Source organism: Eupeodes corollae, chromosome 1 (genome assembly GCF_945859685.1).
Source record: "Eupeodes corollae chromosome 1, idEupCoro1.1, whole genome shotgun sequence".
Lineage (NCBI taxonomy): Eukaryota > Metazoa > Arthropoda > Insecta > Diptera > Syrphidae > Eupeodes > Eupeodes corollae.
This window is the reverse complement of record NC_079147.1, coordinates 123914561-123928912: the sequence shown is the minus strand read 5'-3', so window position 1 is coordinate 123928912 and position 14352 is coordinate 123914561. Positions and strand designations below refer to the sequence as shown.

The 14352-nt window shown below is 36.5% G+C and overlaps 2 protein-coding genes and 1 pseudogene across 3 annotated transcripts in view; 2 read left to right on the top strand and 1 right to left on the bottom strand.

The window, feature by feature from the left end:
- Nucleotides 1-875: 875 nt before the first annotated feature.
- LOC129943893 (putative nuclease HARBI1) lies at nucleotides 876-1812 on the bottom strand (annotated as a pseudogene).
- Nucleotides 1813-5081: 3269 nt separating this feature from the next.
- Nucleotides 5082-11996, top strand: LOC129943877 (uncharacterized). The gene is made up of 2 exons (XM_056053065.1): nucleotides 5082-8076; nucleotides 11641-11996. The coding sequence occupies exons 1-2, from the start codon at nucleotides 5082-5084 to the stop codon at nucleotides 11994-11996; spliced, it is 3351 nt and encodes a 1116-aa protein (XP_055909040.1).
- LOC129938433 (heterogeneous nuclear ribonucleoprotein H2) overlaps nucleotides 10051-14352 on the top strand; it is a 100393-nt gene continuing 96091 nt past the window's right edge. Inside the window, exon 1 of one of the 2 annotated variants that reach the window (XM_056045991.1) lies at nucleotides 10051-10204. The gene's annotated coding sequence lies outside the window, so the exon portion shown is untranslated. Of the gene's footprint in view, nucleotides 10205-10297; nucleotides 10692-14352 lie in introns of those variants that run through there. The other variant, XM_056045992.1, reaches the window with a different exon arrangement.

The following is a 14352-nucleotide window of genomic DNA, read 5'->3' as shown; positions in this document are numbered from 1 at the left end:
CACAACAAAAGCAGCAATTCAACATCCGGCATCACGAACACTTCAACATCACTACCACCATCACCGTTGACGTCAGCACCACCATCTCCAACCCATGTCGGAAAAAAAACAGCACAAAAAATCCGAAAACAAACAATTATCAAAAAGTAAAAATTTTCAAATGGGATGATAACCAAACAAAATTTTTGCTGCATTTGTATGGAAAATATATGGCTTCTGTAAGCCCCTTTAGGCAATTCAAAAATAAAAAAATGATGTGGTGCTTCATAGCCGAAAAAATAAGCAAGAGGTTTAATGAGAAAATAGCCTGCAAACAAGTTGAAACACGTTTCAACGTAATTTCGAAAAGAACGCGAAAAGTGATTGACAACAATAATACCAGTGGTGCCGCCTATGAGGAAATGGATTTTGGTGAGAAAATGAACGAGATTATTCAGAGGGATGACTCCTTCCTCTTAGACACAGGAGTGTCACCAGGAATAATCTATTCCAAAAAAGGTTCAATACCTTCAGCGCAAGCCACTTCAAAATCGATCTCAACGTCGACTTCGGAATTAGCGTCGACCTCGGAATTAGCGTCGACCTCGAGATCGGCGTCGATCTCGGAATCAGCTTCGACCTCGGGATCAGCGTCGACTTTGGGGTCTGCATCGACTTCCGGGGACACAAACCAGCCACGTCATCAACGCCAACGACAAACACAGCAAAATCTGTTGAAACAATTGGTCGATACCAATCAGAATTTTTTGGAGCGCTTCTTGAAAAGGAAAGACGAATATTACAATGAAAAATTAAAATACTGAGAAGTATCTCTGAAGAGTTGAAAAAAAAAGTAATTTTCAAAAAAAAGTAATTTTCGGCAAGTAAAAAAGCTTCTAGGACTTCATTTTCCTCGAAAACGAGGAGTTTCGAGACGAAACTTCTGATTCGAGAGCTTCCAGCCACAAATCATCTTGTTCAATGCACAAATTATGCAACACGCAACATCCCAACACAAATTTTGCCATTCTGCAAACAGTATGGAAATCGAGACGAGTAAGCTGCCGAAATCTTTGCTTAAGCAATCCGAAAGTGTTATCAATCTTAACTCGCGTCTGGCAATGTTTTTTATTATATTTTTTTCACCATAATCTCTATAGGGAGTGGGCAAATACTCTCTTAACGGATAAGCTGCGTCACCAAGATTATGATATTTGCCTTCGCAGACCCTTGAGAGATTTTTCAAGATATTCGAAATCCGAAAGATCCTCGCATCATGAATTTTACTTGTTGCTCCAACAAAAACATCCACAAACTTCTTATCTGCGTCGCATATACCCTGCAACGTAATGGATAGTAAGCCATGACGGTTTATATATGTCGATCTGATTTTATGAGCTGGATTACGTATATAAATGTAGCTTCCATCTATACATCCCAATGTATTTTCAAAACCTACAAGCTAGACAAAAAAAAAGTTCGAAAAAAACAAAATTCATTTTAAACATATGTACTCGCATCAAATGATTACAATTTTTGTAGTACCCTTGCAAAGTCATGGCTTATTTTTTCTTTCTCGGCTGCTGTGGACGGCATTTTAATATAAGTAGGTGATATGTGGAATAAAAATTCCAAAAACTGTGTTTGGCATTTATAAACACATGAAAGTGTTATATTGAAGAGGTTGGCTAATTCTCTGTTAGCAGATGTCAGGTGTAAACCTACACCTTCAAATGTATATCCACCCTGTATTATCTCTTTTCCTCCTTAAGTATCCATTTTCTTAATTTTCTAATTTGCACATGTTTAAATTGAACCTTTTCCGGTTGTCATTAAGTTTATTCTCGAACTCAAGCTAACTAAGTAATCAAATTATAATCCAGACAGATGTGAGTACTTATTCCTGTAATTTCTATTTCTATTTTATATCTATTCTATTTCTATTTAATAAAGGATTTTGTAACTCGAAACCAAAAAGATATTGTTTCAGTTATAAAAAAGTTTGGACGTTGGCTTTCAGATCCAACATTTTACAAAATCATCTTTGGACTTATTGCGTTAACAAAGATGCCATCATCAAAAAAAAATTTAAAACCACAAGGACTTTCAGGAAAATGCCTGAAAACCCCGAAATTAAGAAGTACGAGGTCAACATCAGATGAATACAACTGCTATGCCTGCGAAGATCCAGATTCTGCCCACAACATGGTCAACTGTGACAACTGTGAAGTTTGGTGTCACTTCAACTGTGCTGGAGTCACAAGCTTAATTGCAGAACAAGACTGGCTCTGTGTCAATTGTGTTTCAGGTAAGAGTATTCCTTGTTCTAAGTTTTCAGATGTGAATTCCGTGGCTGCTGCATGTTTAGCCATAACCTCAAATGAAGGTGCGACATGTGCAACTACTACTACTACTAAAGGTTTCTCTGAACTTGCATCACTGCCTATTATAACATCCAACGTTTCGTTATATGCTCGCGCTACCATAGCAAATCACGTAGACACATTTGCAGCCTTAACATCAACCTCCACGATCAATAACCCCGCTGTCATACTTCAAATAACTTCATCAGTCGCACCCTTCGTTGCGACGTCAAATAGTTTTAACTTACCTATCGCTCATTATAGCTCTGTTTTTCCAAGCACCACAGGTTATACAGTGCCATTATCATCGCTGACCACCATATATTCAACATCCGATATGTCAAGTTCGAGTGCCGTCAATCCGTGTGCAACTGAAGCCATCAAAAAATACTCTACAGGCGGTGTTTCTACAGCAGCCTTTCCGTCAATCGCTACAGGTAGTGCATTTACATCCACAAAAATACACAAATCTGATGCAGCGGCCCCAGGCAACCGGCGGACTTCGAATATTTCTGTCTGTTCCAAGAACACAAAACCTTCACACGGCAGACACATCCAAATAGAACTACAACGACTAGAAGAGGAAAAGGAGCTCAAAGAAAAAAGAGATAAGGAATATCTGAATGAAAAATATCAACTACTGAGTCAACTTTCACAACATTCATCAGACGAAGAGGACTGGAAGTCATCTGCTGCAAGTAGTGTTAAGGTAAATAATTGGTTAACATCACAAGTAATCCAAAAGCAGCACCCAGTTACGTCGCATGATGTTTTGGCATTGTGTGCCAAAGATCATGTGAATGTGAATGACAAAACCTGGTTGACAACCACAAATCATCATTCTCAAGTGCAACAACAACAACAGGTCTTCATACCTCAGTCAACAACGAAACCGATTTCTACTCAGCCGCAACAGCCTATGTTCGCCAGAAATAGCTTGCCATATCTTCTAGTGCCAAAATTCTCAGTGCCCCATACACAGTTCCAATTTGAACAACACAAACTTTCTCTTCTGCTCTTCACAACCAGACTCAACCACAATTCGGAGGAACCAAGACCTGAAGTGATAATTCAAGCAGTGCTTAAGAAGATTCAAGCTACTCCAGCGCCGAAAGAAGGTGATTTTGAGAGTATTGTGGACTTTTCCCTCGCAGTGCAGAACTATTGTGCAACCATAGAAGCTTCCGGCCTAACTATATATCTACAACATCCGTCGCTGTTACAAGAATTAGAAAACAAGTTGCCTCATGACATTCGTCTCAATTGGGCATCACATAAGTACATGTTAGTAGAGTGCACCCTCTATCATTTCAATGAATGGTTGATGAGACTCGCCGATGCAGCCAGTTGTGTTGTTCCACCACTTACATCTTTTTCAGTGACAAAGCCCAAACAGCCTAGCCGTAGCACAAAGGGAAAAGGATTCGTAAATGCTCATAGTCACTTTCCAACGCCAAGTCAAGAATCTTCTGCCCCAGATGTCAATGTATGCTGCATATGCAACGGTAACTGTAGCTCGTACGAAAAATGTGAACGATTCTAAGGTTTCAATAGAACACTCAGATGGTCTGCTGTGAGAGAGCACCATTTGTGTCGACGTTGCTTGGGCAAACATCAAAAAAATAAATGCCGTTTAACATCAATGTGTGGAATTAACAATTGTTCCTTCAAACACCATAAGCTGCTGCACAGCTATGCTCACAATGAAAGGACAAATCAGAACGCTAATGCCAATGTTTCAGTTCATCAACAAAATAATATGCAAGACAAATGTTTTCAATCTCTTTTTCGCATCGTGCCAGTGACATTACATGGTAACAATGTTAAGATTAAAACATTTGCCTTTATAGATGATGGGTTCTCGGTAACACTCCTAGATGAAGATATAGCCAAACAGTTGAACCTGAAAGGTGAACCGCAACCACTGCGCCTCAAATGGACAGGTGACACTTGCCGTCTTGAAAAAAAATCACATTTAGTTCATCTTCAAATATCGGGAGTCCAAAATGGATCTGAAAAGTATTCGTTGGCAGACGTGCATACGGTGAAAAGTCTTAGTCTACCAAAGCAGTCATTGGATACCACAGCATTACAAAGCCGTTATGAACATCTTCAAGGAGTAAAAATTGACTCTTACAATAATGCGTCGCCTCGTTTGCTAATTGGTCTGAACAATACGAAGCTTGGATTACCATTAAGTTGCAAGGAGGGAGGCATCCATGAACCTATTGCAACAAAGACTCGTCTCGGGTGGGTTGTTCATGGCAATCTATCTAGTAGACATGCCGTCCGGCAATCTGAAGCTAACAATAATTGTTTTCATATGTGTGAATGCGACAATGAAAATCTAGAGCGTTTAGTAAACAATTTTATTGTTAATGATAGCTTTGGCACATCTTATATGAGAAAAGAACTAATTTCTAACGAGGACCAGCGAGCAATTGATTTGTTAAAAACTTACACCGTGCGAACTAATGGCCGCTTTGAAACGACACTTCTCTGGAAATTCGATGACTTTCAGATGCCCGACAGCTTCCGATGGCTGAGAAACGATTGACATGTCTCCATAGACGAATGAAGAGAGAGCCGGAATTAGAAAAGGAACTTAGTAAGAAAATAAACGAGTACATCACTAAGGGTTATGCACGTAGGTTATCCTAAAGAGAATTACGTGATAAAAATGGGCGTTTCTGGTATTTGCCAATATTTCCTGTGTTTAACCCGAATAAACCAGGTAAGATGAGAATTGTCTGGGACGCAGCGGCTACCGTCGAGGGTGTTTCACTAAACTCCTTTCTTCTTAAAGGTCCAGATCAATTGACATCACTAGTATCCGTAATGTTCAAGTTCCGAGAAGAGAAAATAGCCATCTATGGAGACATAATGGAAATGTTCCACCAAATCCGCATAAGAAAAGAGGACCAATCCTGTCAAAGATTCCTGTGGAGTCGCAGCTCTGAAGAATCGCCCGTTGTCTACGCTATGACTGTTATGACTTTCGGTGCTAGCTGTTCTCCGTGCTGTGCTCAATATACCAAGAATATAAATGCCGACTACTTCGTTGAAAAATTCCCTCGTGCAGTACAATCAATCCAACAGAATCATTACGTCTATGATCTCATGGATAGTGTAGCGACAGAAGAAGAAGCTATCAACATAGCAAAGCAAATTCGATACATTCATCAGCAAGGAGGTTTCTACATCAGAAATTGGATTTCAAATTCACCTGTGGTACTTCAAGCCTTACAATCTGAGCTTACTGAAAGTAAAAACTTAAATTTTGATGTTGAGCTAACCACCGAAAAGGTTTTGGGTATGTGGTGGTCCACCTCAAATGACAGCTTCACCTACAAACTAACAAAAAATGCACAACAAAGAGAAGTTCTCTTCGATGGCCGAAGACCCACAAAGCGAGAAGTCTTGAAGATCTTAATGACTATTTTTGATCCGTTGGGTCTCTTGGCACATTTTCTTATGTTTGTCAAAATCTTATTGCAGGACATATGGCGCTCGAAAATAGATTGGGATACAGCAATACAAGATCCTGAGTTTGAAAAGTGGCTAAAATGGGTACATCTCTTGCCCGCTGTTGAAAACCTTAACATACCTAGATGTTATATGTCGAATGCGACTAAAGACACAGGAGAACGGCAGCTTCACATCTTCGTCGATGCCAGCGAAAATGGTTTTGCGGCCGTGGCATATGTGAGGAGCTCATATGGCAATCACGTGGAATGTGCACTAATAGGTGCTAAGACAAGAGTTGCACCCCTTAAAAATGTATCTATCCCTCGACTTGAGCTTCAAGCTGCTATTCTAGGTGCCCGGTTTGCAAAATCGGTGATTGACTCGCATACACTCAACTTTTCTCAACGCGTATTCTGGTCCGACTCCAGAAATGTTCTAAGTTGGCTTCGCTCAGATCATCGGCGTTACAGGCAATATGTTGCCTGTCGAGTCAGCAAAATCTTAGATCTTACCGATGTGAAGGAGTGGCGTTGGGTTCCAACAAAAGTCAACGTTGCGGACGAAGCAACTATATGGAAGAGTGTTCCTGAATTCTCATCAAAGAGCAGGTGGTTCAACGGGCCTGAGTTTCTCAAACTTTCTTCTGATAATTGGCCAAAGGAAGTCTGCTCCGAAGACACAACCGTGGAAGAGTTGAAGACTCAGTATATGAATGTTCACGTCCACGTAAAATCTCAAGAGAATATTTTGCAAGCAGAGACTTTCTCATGCTGGAACCGACTACTGCGAAGTACAGCCTACATTATCCGATATATGAACAACCTAAAAATTAAAAAAGAAGAAAAATGTAAACGAACTTCTGGAATCTTAAAAAGAGAAGAATTGAAAAAAGCATGGTATGTGCTGATGAGAGAAGCTCAACATATTACTTACCAAGAAGAGCTAGCAGATCTGATCTCCAAGCGACTTTTAGAAAAAAGCAGCCCTATCTATAATTTGTGTCCATATCTTGACGATCATAACATCATTCGAGCGAAAGGTAGAATTGACCTCTCTATAGAATCGAACGATGACTTCAAGAGACCAATCATACTTCCAAGAGACCATCAAATAACTTACCTTATTATGATGGACATGCATTACAGATTCCATCATCAAAATCATGAGACAGCTATCAATGAAATTCGTCAAACGTATCAAATCCCACAGTTAAGAACCGCATTTCATTCTATGAGGAAGAAGTGCCAAGACTGTAAAAACCAGAATGCAAAACCTCGTGAACCAATGATGGCCCAGTTACCCAAGGCGCGATTGTCACCGTTTACTAGACCCTTTTCATTCACTGGAATCGACTACTTTGGTCCAATAAACATATCTATTCTCAGAAGGAGTGAAAAAAGGTGGGGAGTTCTTTTGACTTGTCTCACCACCAGAGCCGTCCACATCGAGATCGCACACAGCCTGTCTGCATATTCGTGCATACTCGCCCTTCGAAACTTTATGGCTCGTCGAGGAGCTCCCATCGAAATATTTAGTGACAATGGTACTAACTTCCAGGGTGCGGAACGAGAGCTGCGAGAAGCACTTAATGACGTCGATAAACTTAAATTGATGGAAGCGTTCACCTCTCCTAGAACGAAATGGAGTTTCAATCCAATAAGTTCTCCGCACATGGAAGGGTGCTGGGAGCGACTGGTTCGGTCAATAAAAACAGTTCTCTACAAAATTATGCCAATGCGAAATCCTACCGATGAGTTATTGAGAAGCATGATGTTGGAGGTTGAGAATATTGTTAATTCTCGCCCGCTTACATATATTCCGATCGACAGCGAAAATGAAGAAGCACTCACCCCAAACCACTTCCTACTGGGGTCATCAAATGGGATGAAGCCTTTAGTAGTATTCGGCGATGATGTTAAAGTAGTGAGAAAAAATTGGCAAACATCACAGCAGTACGCGGATCACTTCTGGAAGCGATGGGTAAGTGAATATCTCCCTACCATAACACGTCGCTCCAAATGGTTTGCACCAGTCGACCCTATAAAAGAAGGTGATATAGTCCTTATTGTGGACCAGAATAGCCCCAGAAATTGTTGGCTGAAAGGTCGTGTCATTCAAACCAAAGTTGCAAAAGACGGGCAAGTCCGAAGTGCAACTGTTTTCACACGCTCTGGAATTTACATCAGACCTTCAGTTAAGCTGGCTGTGCTGGACGTTACCACCTCAGCAGGGAAGATAAATAAGTCTGGACATACCAAGGGGGAGTGTTAGCAGATGTCAGGTGTAAACCTACACCTTCAAATGTATATTCACCCTGTATTATCTCTTTTCCTCCTTAAGTATCCATTTTCTTAATTTTCTAATTTGCACATGTTTAAATTGAACCTTTTCCGGTTGTCATTAAGTTTATTCTCGAACTCAAGCTAACTAAGTAATCAAATTATAATCCAGACAGATGTGAGTACTTATTCCTGTAATTTCTATTTCTATTTTATATCTATTCTATTTCTATTTAATAAAAGATTTTGTAACTCGAAACCAAAAAGATATTGTTTCAGTTATAAAAAAGTTTGGACGTTGGCTTTCAGATCCAACATTCTCTATAGCAGCATTTATTTCCAGCAAACCTTAAAACATTTAAAAACAAAATTTTAGCTCACGAATCACAAAATGAAAACACAATTTAACTCTACAATGTCAGGTGTCATATAGATTTAGCAAATTGCTAAAAATTAAGGAGGGATTTTGTGACTTTAACTTTAGCAAATTGTGAAGAGAAAGTAAGTTGTTAAAATCGTTTAAATTAGCAAAAATCATCTTTTTAACGTAGTTACTTGTTATGACTTTAACATTTTACTAAATCTTTTAAAATTTTGCGCAGCCTTTTAACTTACCATAAAATAAGCATTTACCATACGATAAGCATTGAACCTCAGCCCTTACGCACTTCCGTCCTGACCGCAGCCTTTTAACTTACCATAAAATAAGCATTTACCATACGATAAGCATTGAACCTCAGCCCTTACGCACTTCCGTCCTGACCAAATCCGTCCTTTTTTGAAAAACCTTGAAGTGGCATACTTTGCTGTTAGCAGAGCAGCTGTCTTACGGCTGAGCCTGAAATGTTGCCGAAACTGAAACCAAAAGTAATAAGTGAGTAGAGGTATGTATACTGTGATTATTCCAAAGAAAACAAAATATTATTCACCTCTTCGTCCGTATATCTTTCAACAACGTTTTCAAAATTTTTAATGGAATTTCTTTCAATCCTGGATAAAAATGCATTAGCTTGAACAATCGTCGAAGTCGTCCAATTGAAAATTGTCAGGATATCTTCGTCCTCGGACGAAGAAGAGTCTAGGAGCAAATCCAGCATTCTGTAGTCTATGCCCTGAAAATGAAATAATTATGCTTCAACCATCTCAAGTATTCAATATACATTTATAATTACCTGATCCTGAAAGCACAACAATAATATTGCCAAGAAATTAATCAAATTTTGTATTGTTTACGGAAATTTAATTATTTATTATTACAACAGAACCAAGCTGAATTCTTCAATTATTTTTTCCACAAACAATAATTTCATTTGACGTTTGCAAAACTGTCAAGTTTTAAGTATGTGTTTAAATGAGTGTGAAAATCTGTGTAGATTCTTCTCAAAAGACGAATTCAAAATGAATCAATTCGTCGGGAAAAAACATCAATACTTTTCCCATTGGAAAACGTTTAAGAAAAAAATATTGCCGGCCCGTCGACGGCACATCAATATTTTGGTTCAATGGAAAACCACATAAGTCTCATTGTTTTCTACTGGTTTCTGGCTTATAGTTTTTTGAATTAAATGCATTCATAGCTTTTGATTATTAAGGTTTTTGATCTGTAAAGAAATAAATCATGTTAAATATTTAGAAAAAACAAAATAGTTTTCAAAAACTTTTTTGAAATCAAAATAGTCTTTTTTTCCACCACTCACATGTATTCACCGATACGGAATTTGAGAGAGTTCACCTCAAATATAAATTAAGGATGTTGGAGGCAAGCCAGGTACCGGTTGGTTCTCTTGTAATTATATATCTTTATGTGCAAAGAAGTTAATTCAAATTATCGTTTCTGGTACGCTTTACGCATACATAACATCGACTCGTGAGTATTTATGCACACATTGACCGAACTCCTAATCAGGGGTTTATGTTTGCCTTATAGTAAACAAAATGTTTTCGAATAGTGATAACTGTATAGAGTATTTTGATTTCATAGTAAAATTGAATTTTGACAGTCTAAGTTTAAGAAACGAAAAACGTTTTATCGACTAGCTAGTCAATCTTAAAATAATTAACAAAAAAAGTGTGATAAAAAATATTGCTTGCATATTTCAGTGCTCTTATTTTGCGGTATGTATATATAACCCAAACCGCGAACGATCTTATATATCTGATTCTTTCCAAAAAATCTTTCATTTGGCAATGCATATTAAAGTTTAGATTTCGTAGATGCTTTAAGAGCTCGAAATAAAATTCTGAATCAAAATAGAAATTACGAACAACATATTGGTTATAAGTTGTAACATATTACAAAATTTACCGATACAACCAATTACTAAATTGTAATAAAATACAAAAATTATTCAATAAAAAAGCCAAAAACCAGCTAGTGGTTGGTTTAGTTGTTTTATCATCTCAGCATAAATGTGTCATGATTTACATAGTTTGGAGTATTGATTGTCTGAGTTACTTTTCAGATTGGAGTTTGGAAAGAAATTATAACCATTTTAAAATCGTACATAAAAAATAAACTGCATCTTAAGCATTGGTTAAAACCTGCAGATAATTCCATGTGTAACCTTCCATAAACGACCTCAAATACCTTGCGTTGAATCCGGTATTTATTATCTCTATTTTACTTTTTTATAATGTTAGCCTAATTAATAATCTAAGTTTTCGACAACTACCGAAGAACGCAAAATGCCTTAAAATTTAGAAAAACTTCATAAATTTAGCTTCTTGCTATCTTTTCCCCCGAAGGCCAATTATTTGATGCAATCATGTTCTACCATTTTAAGGCAATTAAATGTAATATGAGCCTAAGCTTTTATATTACATTAATGGAATGAAGAATTCCAAATTAAGCCAAAAGAAGACAAAAGTGGAATGGGATAGGGAAGGGATAGCAATCCATTCTTGCAGTAACTTTTTATTGCTATCATTAATATTATTGATATTGTCAACATTATTAATGTAATTAATATTATTAATGTTATTAATATTTTTAATATTATTATTATTATTATTCTTCTTATTATTATTATTGTTATTATTATTATTATTGTTATTATTATTATTATTATTATTATTATTATGATTATTATTATTGTTATTATTATTATTGTTATTATTATTATTATTATTATTATTATTATTATTATTATTATTATTATTATTATTATTATTATTATTATTATTTTTATTATTATTATTATTATTATTATTATTATTATTAATATTATTGTTGTTACTATTTGTAAATATGTATTTATACCATCCTAAATTGTATACATACATACATCTCACATTCACACATTTCTTATCTACCTACTTGTTTAATTTTCACTTGCTGCTTGTTATTTTTATTAAATCAATGTCAGTGTAAAAAATAGAAAATGAGAAAATCATTAAACAAATTAATGTAAATAAATTATTTGTGAGACGAAACAGTTTTGTTCAAATAAATAAAAATCTTTTAAACCAAGTCATCGACTACAACTTCAGAAGTGGCGAGCCCTAAATACCTTCAACGTTTTATTTAATTTTACGAAATTTTAAAATATAAGCCAAGATATTATGTTATCAACAGCAAGAATTGGTAGCTTGGTTAACCGAGCGAAACATACAATTTGCAGCAGATGCAAAAGTTGCTCAACTACGTGAGCTTTATGAAGAAAATTGTGAAGAAAATTATTCCGAAGACCATTTCATCGAAGCAGAAAATTTTGAACGTCCTGGTAAGACAATAAATTCTGATTTGTCTCAACAGATTCAAGAATCCGTTCCTGGAAATGAAGTTGAAATTTATAAAGAAATTCAGATGATTGCAAAGAAACTTAAGCTTATTGAATTGCATCGTGAACTAGCTCGGCACGAAGAACATTTTGCAAGTTCTTCGTCGCCTTTGTATCAACCTTCGTAAAAGGAAATTCAATATTCCTAATTGTTTTCTGGTGATAATACTTACGATGCTAAGAAGTGGATCAGCACTTTTGAGCGAGCAGTTGTAAATATGTTTTTATACCATCCTAAGTTGTATACATACATATATCTCACATTCATACATTTCTTATCTACCTACTTGTTTAATTTTCACTTGCTGCTTATTGTTTTTATTAAATCAATGTCAGTAAAAAATAGAGAATAAGAAAATCATTAAACAAATTAATAAAAATAAATTATCTGTGAGATGAAACAGTCTTGTTCAAATAAATAAAAATCTTTTAAACCAAGTCATCGACCACAACTTCAGAAGTGGGCCAGCCCTAAATACCTTCAACGTTTTATTTAATTTTCCAAAATTTTAAAATATAAGCGAAGATATTATGTTATCAACAATGAAGAAGCAAGAATTGGTAGCTTGGTTAACCGAGCGAAACATACAATTTGCAGCAGATGCAAAAGTTGCTCAACTACGTGAGCTTTATGAAGAAAATTGTGAAGACAATTATTCCGAAGACCATTTCATCGAAGCAGAAAATTTTGAACGTCCTGGTAAGACAATAAATTCTGATTTGTCTCAACAGATTCAAGAATCCGTTTCTGGAAATGAAGTTATTATTATTATTATTATTATTATTATTATTATTATTATTATTATTATTATTATTATTATTATTATTATTATTATTATTATTATTATTATTATTGTTATTATTTTTATTATTATTATTTACATTATTAGTACAGTTATTATTATTACTGTTATTATTATGAGTATTATTAGTATTATTTTTATTATTATTATTATTATTATTATTATTATTATTATTATTATTATTATTATTATTGTTATTATTATTATTATTATTATTTTTATTATTATTATTATTATTATTATTATTATTATTATTATTATTATTATTATTATTATTATTATTATTATTATTATTATTATTATTATTAATAATAACAATAATAATAATAAATATGGCTATGACATTAAAATTGTCTTAGGAGATTTTAATGCCAAGCTAGGAAGACAAGACATCTTTGGTGGCATAATCGGGAGATACAGCCTGCTGATTCAGGATGGTCGATTTGTTGCGGGGCGAGACATTCTGGTAGCTAGTACGAAGTTCACGCATCTTAATATCCACAAGGGGACATGGAAATCTCCTGATCAATCAACCGACAACCAGATTGACCACATTGCGATCGACGCACGACACTTCTCCAGTATCCAGGATATCCGAACATTCCGAGAGGCCAACATTGACTCGGACCACTACCTCGTTGTAGCCAAGGTACGGCTACGGATATCCCGATCCAAGCCAAAACAAGGAAGTACTGTGAGAAGATTCGACGTTATAAGGCTACAATCGCAAGAGACTGCCCGCACCGAAACAAGAGGCATACAAAACGGCGCTGCACAAAAGGACTAGAGCTGCTCGTGAGCTCTACGAGCAGAAGAGGAGAGAGGAACACCGGCTTCTTAGACGGGAAAAAAGAAAGCATGAGAAGCGCGCGATCGAGGATATAAAGGGATGTAACAGGAATGAGGTTCGTAAATTTTACTAAAAGGTAAAAAAAACCTCCCAAGGGTACCAGCCACGAACCGAAACCTGTAAAGACGATCAGGGGAACACCGTAGTAGAACCGCAGTCGATGCTGAGAATATGGAAAGATACTTCTCCAAATTATATAACGGCGATGAAGAACCGAATTCCGTTGTAAGGGAGATAGAACCATTCAACCTCGGCGAGGCAGATCAACAATTCCGCCTATCCAAACTTGACGAAGTGAAGATAGCTGCTGGAGCTGACGGCGCCGAACTATCCAAAGCAGCAGGCGATGACTTGGTACGGAGCATGCACCAACTCATCTGCAAAATATGGTCGGAAGAAAGCATGCCCGATGAGTGGAATCTCAGCATAGTGTGCCCGATACATAAGAAAGGAGATCCTCTAAACTGCGCCAACTACAGAGGCATCAGTCTCCTTAACATTGCGTATAAGATCCTCTCTGCATGAACGTCTGAAGCCATTCGTCAACAACCTGATTGGTCCTTATCAGTGTGGCTTCAGACCAGGAAAGTCCACTATCGACCAAATATTCACACTACGGCAGATCTTGGAAAAAACCCAGGAGCTTCAAATCGATACCCACCATCTCTATCGATTTTAAAGACGCGTATGACAGCATCTATAGGGAAGAGCTCTACCGAGCAATGTCTAGTTTTGGCATCCCTGTCAAACTTATCCGTTTGTGCAGAATGACGATGGATAATGCACGCTGCTCTATCAAGGTCGGAAAAGATCTTACCGATTCATTTGATG